General features: G+C 38.2%; 1 protein-coding gene across 1 annotated transcript in view; it reads right to left on the bottom strand.

The window, feature by feature from the left end:
* Window positions 1–373: 373 nt before the first annotated feature.
* PPARGC1A (PPARG coactivator 1 alpha) overlaps window positions 374–20,130 on the bottom strand; it is a 47,273-nt gene continuing 27,516 nt past the window's right edge. Inside the window, exons 7-12 of the mRNA XM_027104035.1 lie at window positions 16,849–17,764; window positions 16,183–16,287; window positions 15,910–16,030; window positions 7,695–7,816; window positions 7,212–7,363; window positions 374–938 (exon numbers count right to left, since the gene is read on the bottom strand). Of these exons, the coding sequence (XP_026959836.1) occupies window positions 835–938; window positions 7,212–7,363; window positions 7,695–7,816; window positions 15,910–16,030; window positions 16,183–16,287; window positions 16,849–17,764 (1,520 nt within the window). The 3' untranslated portion in view covers window positions 374–834. The remainder of the gene's footprint in view (window positions 939–7,211; window positions 7,364–7,694; window positions 7,817–15,909; window positions 16,031–16,182; window positions 16,288–16,848; window positions 17,765–20,130) is intronic.

Here is a 20,130-nt window from a genome sequence, read left to right as displayed (position 1 = left end):
AACATTTTGGACATTTACATGGGTGTCATGAGAAAGGACGAACTACAGAGACTTCAAAATGTTAGGAAAGTTGAGCTCGGTGCCCGAAGTATCCTCTCCCACCCAGATTCCATGGCAAAAGGAAAAAGGAGAAAAAGAAAGAAAAAAAGGGAGAGAGAGAGAAAGGATATGAGTTCTACGGAACCTGCAGTTTCTTCGGGATTGTCATATAATCATCACGTTATGAGAGAAAGCTTGCTTCAAGTTGATTTTGCACTTTCTTAAAAAAAACAGAGTACGGAGGCTGATGCCCAGACATCAGTGGCTGTCATTTTAGGGTGGCTTGTGGTTGGTTGGTTTTCTTTCCTTTTGGATGTACATTTTTTTTTTTTTTCCTTTTGAATAGAATATGAACATTTTGAAGTTCTAGGTTTTAAGTGTGTCTTCATGGAACTGCTGCCATTTGAAGTGGTTTGCCCTTGCACGCACTGGTCAGGTGCCCCCAGTCCCCACCTGTACATACACACTTCCCCCAAACCAGGCAAGCACACGCGCGCGCGCACACACACACACACACACTCCATCACCAAGAGACTCAGGGAAAGCAAAGCTGACACCCATAAATAAACATGTGCTTACTGGGTTTCCATTCTGTCTCTTGCCTCTTCAGCAGCTGTGTTCATGTAAACCATTGTTGTTGTTCTTGTTGTATTGTTGTTGTTTTGTTTTGTTTTTGTATAGAGAGTGTAAAGTAGGAGAAATTCCTAAGTATGACTTGCAACAGTCTGTTAGGGAAGGACGCGCTGTCCCGTGAGGTATTCACCGTCCCTCTGTCATCCTCAGCCAGGGAACATGTTACCTGCGCAAGCTTCTCTGGGCTTCTTTCAGTAAACTATCGAAATCCAGAGAGTCATACTTGCTCTTGGTGGAAGCAGGGTCAAAGTCATCTGAGTTTGAATCTGAAAGAAACCCAAGCCAGATTTAGATGTACCCTCTGCTGATGGTCATTAACTCAATCATCTATTCTAAGATTACCTGATTCAAGAGCAACTTATCCAATCGATATACTTTAAAAAATATGCCCAGCTTTTATTAGTATATGATATTGATGTTGGTGTACACATATATATATGCATATATTTACATATATTTTTTCAGAAGGTATTTATATGTATGAATATTAATATGTGTATATATATTTGCAGAAGGTATTTTTACAGTATATGGTACTGGTATATATACACACCAATATTTTAGTTAATTAAGTGTATATTTATTTATTTATAGCACATGTATATACTTGCAGAGGGTAAGGAGTGATGAGCATTCAAAACAGTCATCTATTGACTCATTTTAGATTTAAACACTCCTGGAGGAAATCAGAACAGACTTTAATATTTCTTTTCAATAGTAACTTAGTCAATCAATATGCTTTAAAAATAAGCCCCCTCTCCCTTCCTGGCATGTTAAATGACTTACCCAAGGTTCCTCAACCACTTAGTTGGAGAGGTAAAAGTAGAAGCTGGAACTAATTTTCCTATTCAGTGGGATTGATTTCATTGAGCATGAAAGCCAGTTGAGTGGGAGAGAGATAATTGTCAGAACTTCACCCACTCATCACCCTGCTGCTCCCCTTTCAGGAGGGAGGGACATACGATCTCCAGTACCTTGAGGGACCCCAGCAACAGTGGCACAAACTCTCCCCAGATTAGAAGGTTTAGGAAAATGCTTCATGTCCAGAGAGGGCAAATGCAGCCTCTTTACTCACTAATAGGAGAGGAAAAATATACCCGTATAAATAAAGCCATGGTCTTTCTTAGATCTTTAAACTAGTCCAAGTAAGCTTTTGTGCAAAGCTCCACATGCCACTTTAAGTAGCCCTGAACAAAATGGATGTATGTCAGCCACGTTGGACGTAAGGTAAAATTCTGTCAAATATTTCTGATTTTTCTCCTTTGACATCTATGGAAAAGTCAACTATTTCTGCTGGTCTCTCAGCTTGAGAAAAGGTATCTTGGAAATACAATAGAAAGCCTCTGGCAAACACATTCATTCCTTGGAAAGCACTTACTAGAAGAGAAGACTAAACCTTTCTGGGAAACGTTAACGATCTTACTAAAATATAAATATTTGTGTTTTACCCAGATTAAATTACAAAATAGAAATGCTCGGTGACAGAAAAAGGTAATATTAGATAATATGGGGGCTAATCACTGACCTCACAAGGTGTTCTTCTGAAAAGGTTGCAAATCCCTTAAGCTCTCCAGAACCAGGCTGATTCCCCTTCCCCACCAGCTTCAATCTACTTTAAAGACAAGGAAATTCCTTCACTTTTTTTTTTTTTCTCATTCTCACCATCCCTTGTCTTTACTGCATTTCTTTTTCCAGGTAAGATGAACAATTATAGTCAGCCTCAGATATAAAAACAGGACAAAAATGGCCCATCTTTCCTCACTAAAATTTTATATGGTCAATCTTAAATTACACTGGCTTACACTCTTCTCTTCATAGCCTAATGAATAATTTGCCTGTATAACCAAAGCCTCATGAGCAGCTGTTGTTCAAATCAAAATCTCTTCTGTAGACACACAAAAAAGTTCTGCTCATTGTCAGAGATTAGCCTGAAATCAGAATTCCACTTGCACTGTAGATGAAGACGGAAGAGCTGTCCAGTGATGGCAGTCTGTGTGACATAAAGTCAGCATAGAACCGTCGAGAATATATATGTGTATCTTTCCTTGGAGGAGATTTTGAGAATATTTAAAATGTCTTAATTTGGGATTATTCTACATGAAACCCAGAATTTTCTGGGTTTTCATCAGTAAATACTAAAAGCACTTTGATACAGTGGATTTCAAGAGTTTCTACACTGAAATACAGTGGCTTGGTGCTTACGTATATACCAACTTTCATGGGCATACTATGTCAGTCGGCACCCACAAAATCTTTCTCATTTCTTGAAGAGACAATGTGTTTGTATGCAACTCCTGTGGCAATAACATCCACTCCACCCCTTTCCCTCCACTAAAGGAAGGATATTGCAACACAAGTAAGAGATAATGAAATTTTTATAGGAATAACCTGAAAGCCACGCTAACAAATTAAAAAAATAAAATTTTATAATTAATAATACTGTATTAATAGAAACAAATCACATCACAACTGTATTCCGAGCACCTAGAAAACTGTTGGCACAAAATAGGCACTCAGTATTTGTCTAATGAATGTATTAGTCTTGAACACCCACATATTATTAAAAACGTGATTGAAAATATTTGTGTTTAGATCTGGGATTGATTTACCAATGAATGGCAAGGGTATATGTAAAGTTACATATGTATTCAAGATGTTGATAATATACTACATTTCTTTGAGTTAATAAAGAGTTTGTGACCAATGTTATTTGTTTACTTTTTATTATTTACAAATTCTAAGCCAAAACTAATTCCTGATCAAAATGATCATATTCTTAATCATGACCCATCCTTCTGTTTTGACCCTATAGTCCTAATTTAATTTCTGTCTTTCCTCTTTGAGATTTTTCATCAAGCTCTTTCAAATGGAAAGATCTATTTGTTTATAGAACAGTAAACAGAAAGACACACAGATTACAGATTCATAGAAACCAGACTTAAATATTGGCTTCATCATGATAAGCTGATCATCCCTTTAAATTCTGAGTCTCATTTATAAATCTGGCTCATAAATAGTAACCAGAATCATCGTGTTTTGCACTAATAGTATTGTAAGCAACCATTAAGTGGCCTCAACAGCAGAAAAATGGAGGCCTAAATAGACATTTCTCCAAAGAAGACATACAGATGGCCAACAGGGACCTGAAAAGCTGCTCAATATCGCTAATTACTGGGGAGATGCAAATCAAAACTATGATGAGGTGTCACTTCACACCAGTCAGAATGGCCATCATTTAAAAGTCTACAAATAACAGATGCTGAAGAGGGTGTGGAGGAAAAAGGAACCCCCCTACACTGTTGGTGGGAATGTAAATTGGTACAACCACTATGGAGAACAGTATGGAGAGTCCTTAAAAAACTAAAAATAGAATTACCATATGATCCATCAATCCCACTCCTGGGCATATATCTGGAGAAAACCATAATCTGAAAGGATACATGTACCCCAGTGTTACAATAACCAAGACATGGAAGCAACCTAAACGTCCACTGACAGAGGAATGGACAAAGAAGATGTGGTACATATATACAATGGAATATTACTCAGCCCTAAAAAAGAATGAAATAATGCCATTTGCAGCAACATGGGTGGACTTAGAATTTATCATACCAAGTGAAGAAGTCAGACAGAGAAAGACAAATATCATATATCACTTAAATGTTGAATCTAAAAAAAATTATACAAATGAACTTACTTACAAAACAGAAATAGACTCACAGACATAGAAAACAAACTTATGGTTACCAAAGGGGATGAGGGGTGAGGGGGGTGGGGGAGATAAATTAGGTGACTGGGATGAACAGGCACACACGACTATATATAAAATAGATAAACAACAAGGACCTACTGGATAGCACAGGGAACTCTACTCAATATCTTATAATAATCTATAGTGGAAAAGAATCTGAAAAAGAATATATATATACATGTATAACTGAATCACTTTGCTGTACGCTTGAAACTAACACAACACTGTAAATTAACTATAATTTAAAAATAGCAGAGAAATGGGATACATGAGCTAACTTAATTTAGGAGAGCAAATAAAAATTTTAAAAATTGGTAATCTATCTAAAATGATAGGTTGCCTCACTTTTGGTAAAATTAATCAGTATCACATCATTTTCACATTACTCTTGACATATACGTAAGCTCCCAACCCCTCTAAGAGTCCAGGATATGCTTATATGCACCTTATTCAGCATTCATGGCCCGAGGCACTTAACTTCAACTATTCAGGGAATAAAGACAAGACATACATGATGTTGTTTGGTTCCAAAGCTGGCCCCTGGTGTTGATTCTTTCATTTTAAAATAACTTCAAATTTATAACTTCTCATAACAATCATTTTTATTATAATTATAGCTACTATTCATTGAGAATCTATTTTGTGCCAGACACTGACACTATGCTAAGGGCTTCACAGACACAAATTTAATCTTCACAACAACATTATAATGTATTTTACAAATGAAGAACCAGAAGCAGAGGGAGTTTAATTGCTCAAGGTCAAAAAGCTAACTCAGGTTTCAAAACCAGGCCTGCGAAATTCCAAAGCCAAGGCGCTTTCAACTACACCAGGCCTACACTCAGATCGACTCCACTTCCTGCATTTGTAAGGCTGGAGGGAAACGGAAAAATCCATGCTATTACAATACACATCAAACACACCTTTCAGGAAATCAGAGCTAGCTTAGCAATGGCGAAGTTTCTATTGCTGCTGGCAAGGCAGAGAGATAACTAGAGGAGAAGCATTCTTCTTAGAAATATTTCAGGGAGGCTCCAGTGCAATTTGGAAATACTATCCCATGCTCCCTTTACCAGTGATGAATCACGATCTAAAGGCCCCTCTAGGTAGCTTATTCTAAACTCTAGATGTTTTGAGAGACTAGAAAACACCCTGGCCTTCATCACCGAAGAAAATAAGTCAAATCAACTCAAGACTTCAATCTGTCTGGACTGTTTTTATCAGCCAACATTTGAACAAATGACTTGCCACCTTTTATATTTTCATCCCTAGGCGTCTATCTCTCTAACAGTCAACTGTCTCTCCCCTGCTTCATACTATCTATTTAGCTTGTGAAGTGAATTATAGCATATTCCTCCTGAACAATGCACCCCACCTGTATCAATTACTCTAGGAAGACATCAGTTCAGCTGAAGGAAGAAAAAAGCCCTGTATTTGGTATTCATTTTTTTCTTTATACCAAAGCCAAAGCAAGTGCAGATAGACATATAATAATGCTTAGGAGCAGACTGATATGTTAATTTCATGATGATTATTATAAATTGATTTCAATAATTATGTCATATGCACAAGACATTTGCCATTTTCCTTCCTTCATTATTTCATGAAGGAATTTAAAGGCTTACAACACACACATTAGTTAAGGAATAACATGGAAAGGAACAAAATTAAAATTGGAAAGGAAATCAAGATGTCCATCGTGGCATTATTTATAATATCAAAAACTGAAAATGTGTTTAGCTATAAGGGAACGATTAAGTATAATGGCACTATTTGCCAGACAGAATACTATACAACCATTAAAGTGTACTGGTAAATTATTTTTCATCCTTTGAATCACAGTGGAAAATGAACTTATATAATATTAATCGAGAAAAGTAGAACTTAAAAGTGTATATATATGTATAATATGACCTCAACTACAAGAAATTTGACGGTCTGACACAAAATACTGAACAGCAAATCCCATACTAGGTAACAGTGGTTATCTCTAGGTGATAGGCTATTTTTCTTAATACCTTTTTATATTTTCCAAATGTCACCCCTTGAGTCTGTACAACTTTTATAACAGGCAAAAAGGAATACTTATCTATTTTTCAGCTTCCTTACCTGTAAAATGGGGATGATAATATCCACTTCCTAGGATTGTTCTGGTAATTAAATGAGAAAACGCTTACAAAGCCTTGGCACAGTGCCTAGCATACGGAAGCACTAAAAAAAAACAGGGTTTTTTTTTCTTCTTTTGTTTTAAAGAAAGTACAGTGTGATTTAGCACATGAAATTTTACTTTCTCTTCTCTCTGGGTGTAATTTGTAGAAAATGTGGACATTTCTAAGAGTTTGTGAGATAATAAGGAAAAAAGAGTAAGACTTTTGCATATTCTGTTCTGCAAAGCAATGATGCCAATGCCATAGCTTGTACAAAAGGATTCAGGGTAGGCACGGAAAGCAGTAACAGATTACAAACGAATACAACACTTGCACACTCAAAACATACCACACACACACACACACACACACACACACACATACAAATAGTGCAGAATTTCAGCATATGGGCAGACAGTAGAAACAATTTCCTTCTTCTCTTTGTTGCCAAAACTTAAGCCCCTTGCTTCTGAAACTGTCTCGTGTGTTAAAAAATAAAAAATAAGATAAAATCTGTATTCAAATATTCCCTCTAGTAAAATAAAGCGATGGTCCAACCCAATGTGCCTACAGTTTACATATGCTTCCATTTTGAGCTCTACATTATGGATTCCTCATTCTATGTACAGTAAAATCCATACCTAGGTCTGCATAGTTAGACTTGAAAAACTGCTTGCGTCCACAAAAGTACAGCTCGAAGTCAGTTTCATTCGACCTGCGCAAAGTATATCCATTTTCAAGAGCAGCAAAAGCATCACAGGTATAACGGTAGGTAATGAAACCATAGCTGTCTCTGCAATGGACAAAGAAGAGAAGTTCAAAGCTAGTGAGGAAGGATTAGCATATATGACTGTAACCCTTTCTACTTTGGAGACTTCGCTGGTGCCAACGTCTGAACCACTGCATCCATTTATCAGTGTGATTGTCCTGTCAAGCAGCTAAATACTTATTTCTGGGATAGGAAATCTCAACTAGAAAGATTAATAAATAGGGATGAAAGAAAATAAATAAGGTTCTGAACTCAACATGTCATCTGTCAAAGCATTCCCATTCTAGTAATCTTATGGCCATAATTTTTTACATATGTCAGCTTCTGAACAAGAAATAATCTTGAAGATTCTCACCCATCATCCCGCAGATTTACTGTGCACTCCTCAATTTCACCAAAAACTCCAAAACGGTCCCTCAGTTCTGTCCGTGTTGTGTCAGGTCTGATTTTACCAACATAAATCACACGGCGTTCTTCCTAGGGGGGGAAAGTGAGAAGACACTTGCTAGTTCTGAAGATAGGAAAGAAGTTGAATGCTAGAAACATTTATAAATGTGCAATCATGCATAATAAGAACCCCCCCAGAGCATGCCAATTAAAGCAAAACACACACTAAACCTGAACAAAAGACTACACTTGAACCAAGTTTTACTTTCCATTTCTTCAGTATCACTCTCTTCTGCCTCTCACTCTCTTCTACTTTTTCTATCCATCTCTGTTTCTTTGTCACATGAAATTTAATGTATTATAGAAGAAATGTGTGTAATGCAATCTTTTTTATCACTGAATAGCTGAATAATATCTATTAAATATTTTAACACTTGTGACTCGATTATTAATCTTCAAAATTGGTAGGAAACTGACCTGGCTTGCAAAACTCTTTAATTTCTCCTTAACTCAGAATTGCAATAATAAAATATACACATTTTTTAGTTCTATTGACAAATCATTGACATCCGTTACTATATAATTTTAAGATGTACAGCATGATAGTTTGACATACAAATTTTGACACCCCTCAAAATATTGATTCTTAAACTCTAGTATAAATACAAATTACCTGGGGTGCTTATTAAAAATGCAAATGATTGGGTTTATTCCAGCTGTATTAAAAAAATTTGGAAAGTAAGCTTCAATGATCTTTATTTTTAACAAGCACACCCCAGTGATTCTGATACAGGTGGTCCAAAGACAATAATTTAAAAAATACAGTCTTAAAATACTGGCCATTTTAAGCCATGGGTCTCCAAAGAATAAGAGCTATAAAAGAGGCTATAAATTTCACTTTGCCAATGAATCTTATTTTAGGAACAGACGAGAAGGGTGTGGCCTAATTTTCACAAGTGGAGTCAATATCATCATAATCTGAAAGTCAACAGCAATTTATAACCTACAAAATATGGGAAGAATATTTTATAGCCTGAAGATGGATCACTTTTACAGAACAAGAATGCATTCTTAGTGTAAGAAGTAATCGTATATCTCTTATTCCAAGAAGACAAGGCCAAAGATGATGATGTTTCTCAAGCTGAGAAAAGGTGCAAGAAGTTAGTATAACGAAGTGCTTACCAGTTAGCTTGTATGTCTATCAATGGCAAACAAGAATGAAATGAATTTAAGGTTGGAGAGATTTAAGTTAGACGGAGGCAGAGACTAGGAAACACAGGGCAAAGGTACAGATTTAGCCTGCCTAAGAGTTTTCTCTGGATGTGCTGAGAATATCTTTTTACATCTTGGATGATGTAAAAAGTCATTTAGGCTTAAAGCAAAGAGATGTCCTATGTTATTTACTAAACATATGTCCATTTCATGTGCCCAGTATTTAGCAAAGAACTTGGTAAAGAGTGGACTCTCAATAAATGTTTGAGAAACGTAACTGAACAATTCACAGACCCTATAATACGTATCCTCCTAGGTGATTTGATCATCCATGTTTCTTCTTTTACCATATGCAACACTCATATTTCCGTTTTCATCAGGAAAGTTCCTCTGAGCTTCAGGTTCAAATAAACAACTATCTATTTGACATCTCAGGTTGGATGTCCCATAGGTACCTCAAACTAGACCAACATTACCCAAACCAAACTCTGTAGTTCAGCCTCTTCCCAGTGGGTCTTTCTTGTATCAGTGAAGTTAACATCAACAATCATTTTCCTCTCTGAGACTTGAGGTGAGGTTCGGCTTTCTATTACAAGTTGCTCTGATAGAACACTCTACTTCTCCTTTGTAGTTCTGTGCCCAATTGTAATTAAATAATTAATAGTTTATTCGGTGTTTAATGTCCATCTCCCCCAACAATGAAAGCTTCATGAAAGCACCGACCATACCAGTCTTATCGACTACTATATTTTAAGGGTACCCAAACATAAGAGTCTTCTTAATGAATATTTGTTGAAAAATCAATCAATTAATCACTTTTGACACCTAGTTCCATACCCTTCATTACATCAAAGGTGACTAAGTGTGGTCCTTACTCTGAGACTCTCTAAGACAGTGGAGAATGAAAACCAGGTTTGGTGCTTTATCATAGGAAAAACCTTACCCAAGTAGCTCAGCTGAGTGTACTAACAAAGGTTTCCATGATTTGCTTTTATGGTTTAAGGGTAAGTGCTCTCACTTGTCTCACTCCACTGAAACAGCTGGTAAAACACAATTCTTTGACAGCAACCACTGAGCCTACATAACTGACCAGACGAAGTACAGCAAGCAGAGCGGGCTGCCTGATTCGCTTCCATGTAGATTGTATGTCTCAACCGAAGGCTGTAATTGTGTTGTTCCAGAGCCCCCAGCACATCCTGGAGGTCAATAAATATAAATGGAGAGTGAGGCTCATCCCGGAGCAGTGCTGTACACTTGAGCAAGGGAATCATCACATCACATTCCATTCTATTTATGCAGCCAGCTCCAGCCAAACAGCAGAATTTGATGGGACTGTTATCTAAACTTCCTGGCGCCTGCTTGCATGAGTGTTATTTATTTATTTTTTTTAATGAATGTCTTTAGGAAGGTTACTACTGTACAGAGGAAAAGGAGGCAGAAATGCAGAAGAGAGAGAAAGAAATTGAACCATCACAAAGAAATTGCTCATCTACCATTAAGGGAATATACACAGCCTATGTTCATCTTCAAGGAAATTCACAGTAAAAGTGAAAATCGACCATATGCACATCCATATGCAGACATATTGGGATAGTCTCTGAATTGCTTCTTTATACGAAACTCTATGCAACAATAATCCCAAAAAAGGATAAACCAGAGGACCTTTTATATTGGATACTGATACATTCTGCACTAAAAAGAAGACACAACCTAGATAGGAAAGACAGAAATCCAAAGGGCTGTTCCGCAATCACTTAAATTACCTATTTGACTGTCAATCTTCTTTTATGCAACATAAGAATGCGACCACATCTTGCTATCTTACAAAGATCAGAGATTGAATACATGTTGAAATTCTCATTTGAGAAAATGATTAGTGTTTGGTTTTCCTAGTGATAAAAATGAAATTAAAAGGCATCTGAAGGTCTAAAAAGCAAAGACAAAAATCTTTCCAAGATTGACCAAAATGTCTAGTGAAGAACTGATTATTTTTAACATGTTGCAGTTTTATTAGACAGATGAATAGATTCCATATCTTTAAAAAACCTTAACATTTGCAGCCAATTTTTCAAGACATTAATTTCTAAACATGAGATGAAAGGAAAAGAAATCAAAATGCTTAATAACATTTCCAACTTCTTAAAGGCTTGGAGGAACTCTAAACCTTTGGAAAAAGCTCCTTGAAAAATGATTTTCAGACCAGTTTTCCCTATCGAGGAGGAAGGAACATTTATCAAGTATATTTTAGCTTCAATTTTCACAAAAGCTAGTTTGCTGATGGGGTGGATAATAGAAGTGAAGATTTATGTTGCATTAACAGGTATGGTAAATCCTCATTATATCAAAACACAGGGGATGAACAGAGAAAAAAAATCCGACTGAATTAAACTGACTTTGCATTATCAAAATCTTTATCAGAAAGTGGGTAGAGCCTCCCAGTTAGCTGGGGGAAATATACAATGGTTGTTTCTCATCAAAAAATAAGTAGCTCCTGGTAATAGGGGTTTGACTAAGAAGAAAAGGAAATTAGTAGTGAGATTAACATTTACTAAATTCTAGTAGATGCCAAGTGCTGTGCTTGATGCTTTTCTGTGGGTTATCTCACTAAAATGCTCTGCAGTGTTAGGGAACAATAAGGAACAGCCTGATATCATTTGGATTTTAGTTCTCAGAACTTTTATTCTACATTTCCAAGTCAGGATAATTTAAACATCCCTCTTCCTATGCTAAGGAAACTGCATGTCAACTTTGACAGTGAAAGATTTATGTTCACCTCCAGATTAGTTACAACCTAACTTCCTCAAAAATTCCAAGGATATTACAAACACTATAGATGAGATGAGTGGATAAAATTCATGCCACTTCTACAGTGAATGGTATAGCTAGGTCCTCTATCTAAAAGAGAAAGTGAGAGGGGTGAATGACCATGAAGAGGTGTGAATGGATAGAAACAAAGGCCAAAACTCTGACATAATGCCAAAACAAGTTTCCTTTTTTGTTGTTTTTTCTCTTGTTCTTAACATTGATAACACTCATCTGATTCAGTAGGCATTCAGTAAGTGACCCCGACTAGGAGACACTTTCAGGGGAGAAACAAAACTATAGCTTTCAGTTTACCAAAGTTACTTCCATCCAAGTACGGTCCAGGAATACTCCTCCTTAGTGTCTTAGGTTGGATGGATGTGAATACATCCAGGTTAGTTTACTTAAGAGCTAATATAATTAGACATTAAGTACTATACTCTGGCTTCCAGAGTTCCAATATCCTGAATTATTTCAAGCCTATGAGACTGAGAAAAGCAGAGGATAAATTGGGTTTTGAGAGCATTTAGATGGAAATTGGAGGAAAACAGCAACTTAAACAATGGCAATATTCAACCACAACATATGATTCTGTGTAATTACTAATTATTAGTCTTTTCTTAGCTGTCTGATTTGGTACACTGAAGTCGGTCTGAATAAAGACTTTTGGACACATACATATTAAAAAGTTTATAGATGACCTAAACCACCATCTCCTTCTTATGGAACTCAAAAATAAGTCAATATTATAGACCACAAGACAAGGTAGCAAAGGTTAATTTTGTAAAATATCTATTACATGATTGTAACATTTTTTTCATTTCCTTTTGGAGCCTCTGTTTTGCTGCTCCCCTGATTATAAAATTGATCTGAATTAATGAATAATCCAGCACCGCACCCAAGATATTCCAGATATAATTTGCTATTTATTCATTACTTTCAGGGTGTCTCAGAAATCTGAATGGAAATCACCTACCCGATCAACTTCGGCAAACTGTCCTAGTTCCTTTAGCTGTTTCATGAATGACTTTTCAAGCTAATCTAGTCAAATGAGTCAAAAATCATTGCTTGTATCTCCAAGTCCGTAAAAATATATTTTGCAAATGCATTATGGCACAAGAAAGCAGACCATTTTGAGGAAGGAAATCAATCAGAAAAACTTCCTGCGGGTAATCTCATTAAATAGTTCCACTACGCCTTCAAGATATTCTTCAAAATCTTTATTATGACTTAAAGGACCCTTCAAGGATCTGGCGACCATGGAGCCCTCCAGACTTATTTCTTGCCTCTCCTGTACCCTGGTGTTCTAATTAAATGACTAGCAGTTTCCCAATATAGCTTGTTCTTTTCCAGAGACTTAGTATAAGCTAAAGTCTCTGCCTAGAATAGTAATTTCCAATAAAAATATAATGCACCATATGTAACTTTTAAATTTTCTGAGGCACATTTTAAAAAGTAAAAGAACAAATTTAATTTTAATAATATATTTTACTTGGCTCAGCATAGCCAAAATATTATTGTTTCAACTTGTCATTGATGTAAAAAATATTAATGAAGTATTTTACACTCTTTTTTTTTTTGTACTGTCTTCAAAATTCAATCACACTCATAGTGCATCTAAATTTGGGACTAGCTGAATTAGCCTCATGGCTAATGGCTCCCACACTGGACAACACAGGTGAAAAAAACCTTTGCCCTTTCCTCCCTTTAGGTTTCAAATCAATCTCACCCTCTCCAGGGATGCCCTCCCTCATTCCCAGGGCTGGTTGCCGACCCATTTGCCACTGCAGTACCTTAGGCGCATCCTCTGCGATAGCAATTAACACACCCTATTGCCTCTTCATGTATCTTTACCAGCCAGTAGACTTGAACTCCCTGGATGTGGGGACTAGGTCTTACCTAATTTTAGAACCCAGGCACCTAACAAATGTCTCTCATACACTCATGTGTTTTCACTTATTTTAAGCAAAAATAGCATCTAATAGTCCAAGTGGGAATTGGTTTAATAGTTAAGTCCCAAATCTTTATACTAAGCTCTTAGTACCTATGGGTCACTGTGTTAGTAAACAATCTCTATGTCCTAGTTTTCTTTTTTAATCTGCTTTTTAAAAACAATAAAAATCTCAAAGCCAGAATTCTCACAAACGTCTAGTTAATTATGATGACTTAATATAAGCCAAGTTGACATTTGCACTATAATTGCTGTCTTTCAAAGGGAACTGATACAGACTGTCTTAGTCAAAGAATTAACCAAGGAACTGGTCAATATTTGTGACACAAGGAAAGGCAGGGTGGTAGGGTGGTATCTGCTTCCAGACTGAGGCTAGTGGCCTCAAGAGTGCTTTTGGCTCAGGCATCTATGGAATATAGACCATCACACTCTTTGATCTATTTGTAAAGAACCAAACTAGCAAAAATGACCCCTCCCTCCCTTTCTTCACCCTAGTAAGTATCTGGCACTAAATTATCTTTGGAAGAATAGAATAAGCACATGTCATTTATCTACATCTATCTATATAGCTTTGGTTACAGCTGTGTTATATTTTGCACAAATGAGCAAATATATGATAAAACAATTTCTCTCTTTAGTGTCATTCTTTTGGGAAGAAACATGAAGAGTTTTATCAAATATGGATACGAAAACATTGAAATAACTATTTACCTTCATGCTTACTCAACATGACTCTCTTTGGTATATATTAACTGTACCGTGCCACGCTACAAGGCTTTGTAAACTATATGGCACTCTATAAATGTGAATTATTATAATTATTGAACAGGCTATTAATTAAAAACATCTAAATTAGAAAATTGAATTTTTAATTTTCATTAGTCTTCTTAAGTGTTAACTAATGATACTCTGGCAGATGTTAATATCACAGCTCATTTGAAAGTTGAGAAAAATGAGGGAAAGTGTTATAATTTTCACAAGGCCTTTAATTTGGTCTTAGGTAGATTCGAAGTTAAATGGCAGCAAAGCCCTAGATCTTTAGCCTACGTATTCAATTACTTCTCCCTTCTTTTTCCTTGAGTGCCTGACTTAACAAACCTCTCAGTTAACCTTTTTCCTCCAGTTGATAACTGTTGGCCAACGCTCGATTTGGACTCTATTAGTCAGCTCTTCTAGGTAGGTTTTTCAAGATTTTGTTGATGGTTGTGGGTTGTTTTAAAGGTACCATATCCATCTAACATTTCCAGCTAAATACCATTTCCCTAAGCCCTGGTTAGCTTGTATGCAAGATGTGTCAAAGGTTGATCTTCATTGAAATGACGTTTAGCAGCTAACAGACAGCAGCTGCAATGAATGAAAACAGTGCCATTTCCAATGGATATGCCATGGCTCCCTAAAGCACCATGTTGGGAAAGCCCTCAAGGCTCTATTGGGGCTCAGTGGGAAAGATTTCCTTAATCAATTAGGAATATCTGCCTTGAACAAGTACTGGATGCTGACAATTGGAGGACCTCCTTTTTGCCTTCTAAGGTCTGACCAACGGAGAACGAACTAGATGCACATAACCTAGATCCTAAGCCCAAAGGGTCAGTACTGTGTATATGTCAAGCGAATGTAACACCCTGCAGTACGTGGTGCTGAAATCCATAATAGGTTATTGAAAAGCAGTTCATAAGAAATATGGATGTGTTAGCTGTTGACCTGGCACAAGGAAGAAATGATGACTTTCTTAGCAAATCTTTCTCCACCACTGCCTTTAAATCTAACTCAATCCAACCCTCACGTCTGCCAAAAAGACGAAAACTGAAACCAAATAGTGATATCTCTTCATTTTCCACTCAGAGAAAAAAAAGCAGCAGAGAACAATACAAAGAACTCATCCTCTGGCTTGATGGGACCAGTATCTGACTGGACAAATCTCTCCTTCCTCCATTTTTAGAAACAAAGGTCAAAAACAGTAATGAGCTTCAAGATGAATGAGAAACAGGTAGTATGGAGGAGAAATACACTGACCTAACATTTTGCTTTCCAATAGTCTGTGTTAAGAGGGACTGAGGACTCACTGATGCTTTAAAGCCAAAAGGCTGAGTATTGCATATTCTAACAAGAGTCTTTCCCTTATTTTCTAATCTATGCCCACCCCCACGAAAAGAAAAGACAGGAGAAAAAAAGAAAAGACACCCTCCTGTAAAATGAAAGTAAGCTCCAAGCTGCTTACAATTGCCTTCTGCCTTTGCCTCTCTCTCTGTTTGGCCCTTTCAGACTCCCGTTTCTCATACTCTCTGCGGTATTCTTCCCTCTTCAGCCTCTCGTGCTGATACTCTTCGTAGCTGTCATACCTGAGAAACATAACTTCATCATTAAGGCAACCACCTCCAATCGCATGAGCAAAATTAATCGGAAATTGGGGAGGGGGCGGGGTTTTAGAAAACATCTTGTCATCTACGGGAGGAGATGAGAGGCGCGGAGGGAAAAGGACGTGTATCATTACCTGGGCCGCCGGCCGTAGGGCGATCTTGAACGTGATCTCGCGCACAGGGGAGAATTTCGGTGCGCGCGGTGTCTGCAGTGGCCTGACTCATAGTAGTAGCAAGATCTGGGAGAGAGGAGGAAAAACAGAAGGGCATTTGCAACTGCCAGTGAACCCCAGTTTATCGGCATGACTGAACAGCCCCTGGAATTCCGCATTACATAAACCGGCTTTCAGTTCCCAGCTACTTGTGAGATTTCCCAGTGACAGTTTGTGATCATCTAGTCAGCTTAGAGGTCTGGAGTGACGTGTTCTCTTGCAGCGTCTCTTATTGATGTGAATGCCGAACGCCGGCCTGGTACACTGTCAGCTTTATCTTGCATGGATCTCACCTATCCTGGCACAAGGCAGCTCTCCAGGTAATGGAAAAAAGGTAGATGAGCAAGTTTCTTACAAATTGCTCTCTCAGATCTGACTGGCTCAAGGCACTGTGTTCAAGAATGACAGACTTAAGAGAAGATGGGGAGGAATGTATGGGTAACGACAATCTCCTTAGTTCCTGTGGCACTGGGAATGGATGGTGAGGGGCTGGGCTGCCTGTGGGTTTTGAATGCATTTTTTTGCCTTTGTTTTTTTTTCACTTCCTGGGGACGCCTTAGGCTTTGGGTGGGTTTTGACAAGGTTTACCTTGAAGAGGATCTACTGCCTGGGGACCTTGATCTTGACCTGGAATATGGTGATCGAGAACACGACCTATGTCGAGAAAAGGACCGTGAACGAGAGCGCATCCTTTGGGGTCTTTGAGAAAATAAGGATTTGGGTGGTGACACGGAATCTCTACATGGAGAGTTAAAAGAAGAACAAGAAGGCGACACATGGAACAATGAATAGGACTGCGTGCCATCCCAAGGGGACTTCAGTTTATCACTTTCATCCTCGCTGTCATCAAACAGGCCATCCATGGCTAGTCCTGAATTTATAAACATAGGTAGTTTGGAGAATTGTTCATTACTGAAATCACTGTCCCTCAGTTCACTGGTCTTGTCTGCTTCGTCGTCAAAAACAGCTTGACTGGGATGACCGAAGTGCTTGTTCAGCTCAGCTCGGATTTCCTGGTCTTGGAGCTGTTTTCTGGTGCTGCCGGGAGAGACCTGCCTGCTCACCCCCGAGGCCTCTCTCAGGTAGCACTGGTCTGAATCTGTGGAAGAGCGCATCTGCCCCTGCCAGTTGGAGGAGGCATCTTTATATTCTAGTTGTCTGGAGTCGTGGAGCTCCTGTGATATATTAATGAGTATTTCCGTTTTGGAATTAATTGACTGACAATAGTCATGGTCACCAAACAGCCGCAGACTGGGCCGCTTGGCCTTCCTTTCCTCGTGTCCACTGGTGAGCACGGAGGTCTTACTGAGCTGTGCGTACAACTCAGACTGCTCGGGCCCTTTCCTGGTGGAGTTATTGTCTTGGATACCGGAAGACTCACTGTACCGGGCCTTCTTTGATGGCGGAGGTACCACAGTCTTGCAAGAGGGCTTCAGCTTTGGAGAAGCCCTAAAAGGGTTATCTTGGTTGCCTTTATGAGGAGGAGTTGTGGGTGGAGTTAGGCCTAAGATGATAAAAGAAAAAAAAAAAGGGGGAGGGGAGAGAGAGAAAGAAAAGAGACAGAGATATGTTGTTAAATGCCAGGATATGTTTTCCTAACTTTTCCAAGATTTCAGACAATGGTTAAAACTCAGTGAAAAGGAAGGAAACTAAATTCACGATAAGACCGGAAAAAGTGACTCTGTCTCCCGAAGCCTCTGTCACCAAGAAAAGATGGATCTACGATATGAGGCTGTGGTGAAAGCCATGATATTTTGTATTTCAGACGCCAATGCTAACCGATCCTGCTTTCCAGGAAACATGACCACGTCACCACCAGGCATTACAAAAGCTCAGATTTACAGGGGCTTCTCACAGTCTTAGTTGTGGAAAATTAACACGGTAGGGACACAGGGAAATCATAGAAGACCTTTGGTGCAAAGAATGCTGGGGAGGATGCATGTAGGTCAGGAATTTTTGTAAAATCAAGGATATCTACCCACGGAGCCAAAGAATTAGGCAACTTTAAAAAAAAAAGAAAAGAAAAGAAAAGAAAAGACGGGATGACAGCAACTGGGGGGGAGGGTGGGAATGACATTGGCAACATCAAAGTAAGTTCAGTAAAATGCAGCCGGCTAACGCAGGGTACCAGACAACTCTACAACATGACGGCAATGATTCTCTGTCTCCACAGTTCATTAACTTTGTAAACCATGGCTAATGTAGGTATAGTACATTCTTGTAAGCATAACTAATACATTCTGTCAAAAATATGGTTCTGCAACAGAAACTTAAGTGAACAGTAACACTAAATATTGCGGTACCAGCACACCATTTTATCTGGAGCACCACATCAGGGCGGGTTAGGAGGTTGAAGGATTGAAACGAATCCAAGCTTCGGCAACTAACTAATTGAAAAAATGAAAAAAAAAAGAAAGGAAGAAGAGGGGGAATCTGTCAGTTGTTGCCTTTTGTGCTTTTCTACAGAGGGCAGAAAATTCCATCACAAGTCATTGTGGGAGAGCGTGTGAAGGCTAGTTATCTCTGTTCAGTTTCACCCCTAAGTCCTCCTCAGCCCTTTATGCCAAGGAAGAAGAATTGTGGAAAAGCTCCAGAGTCGACGGAACTTTGAAGAAGGGCAGGCTGGAGTTCAAATGACTTTATGCTTACAAGGGAACATTTTAGTTTACAATACACTTTTTATTTAGGAGGACGGGAGGATGCTATTCAGCAAAAAAGAACTTAAGTCCACAAGAAGCCTGGGGTTGGACTTAAGGCGACTGCATGCTTCAAGGAAAATTCTACCTTGACACACACACATACATACACACACATAACCAACTAGGGCACAGAACGCTACATGAAGTTTTGGTATGAACAGGAAGACACTGCCTCTCTCCCCTGCTTGACAATAAAGAGATAGAAGAAATTAATATTTTCCTTAAAATGAAATATTTTGCACCAATATTTGGCAACTTTTATTATACATAGCTAATTCTCCCTAAAGGAGGGAAGGAAACGTACAAAAATGCAAAAAGGTTTGACTTTGGACATCTATCCCAGAAAAGTTCAGAAAGACAGGGAAATGCAAACACAAAGAGAAGGAGACACTGCTCTCCCTTCGTGACACATCTGAGTCTCAGAAAAGCTTCCCTTTATCAGCAGCCTACTGTACGCCTGCCCTCCATTCTTTGCTTGAAGATAATAGGGAGGTGACATTACTGAAGGAATCATCTATGTCACTGAAGTTCACTCTCCTTGTGTTCCCTCTTTCATAGACAAGTATATCTTTTACTCACTCTAAGGAATTCCTATATGGCAAATTTTCTCTCCTCCTTCCCTCCTTCCCCTCCTTCCCCTCCTCCGTCTCTTCCTATTCCTCCCATTTCCCCCTCCATCTCCTTCTCCCCTTCCTTTTCGTGCTTTCTTTCTTACCCTGTCTATCTTTCTGTTTGTCCATCTCTCCCTCTGCTTGTTTCCTTTACCCTCTGCACTGCCCCATTCATACACACTGATTTCAACCACATGCTACCTTCAATTACTGCTACAACAAATGTAAAGATACCAACTCCCAGCAAAGAAATGACAAGATCTCAAATATTTCTCACAGGAAGCTAAGATGCTCAAAGAAATAATGATGAATAATCTCTCTTTGCTGAGTAAATAACAGTCAAATATTCCAAATGAGATAGCCCTTGAATTGGGAGAAATGACATTCAACATCCTCAAATACAACTTCATAGATCTTTTCATGATACTCTGAATGGGGGTAATTTTTACTTTTCCAATAATTTACTGCCAGGATCACTCACTTACCAGATATTGCTATATTTTCACACTTATCTTTTTGAATGTGAATTATATCTTGTCTCTCCAGACAGATGAGAAGCT

Source organism: Aethalodelphis obliquidens, unplaced genomic scaffold, assembly GCF_003676395.1.
Source record: "Aethalodelphis obliquidens isolate GAN/ISIS:26980383/991018 unplaced genomic scaffold, ASM367639v1 scaffold6, whole genome shotgun sequence".
Classification (NCBI taxonomy): Eukaryota; Metazoa; Chordata; class Mammalia; order Artiodactyla; family Delphinidae; genus Aethalodelphis; species Aethalodelphis obliquidens.
The sequence above is the reverse complement of the archived record's forward strand: the minus strand, read 5'-3'. Positions and strand labels throughout refer to the sequence as shown.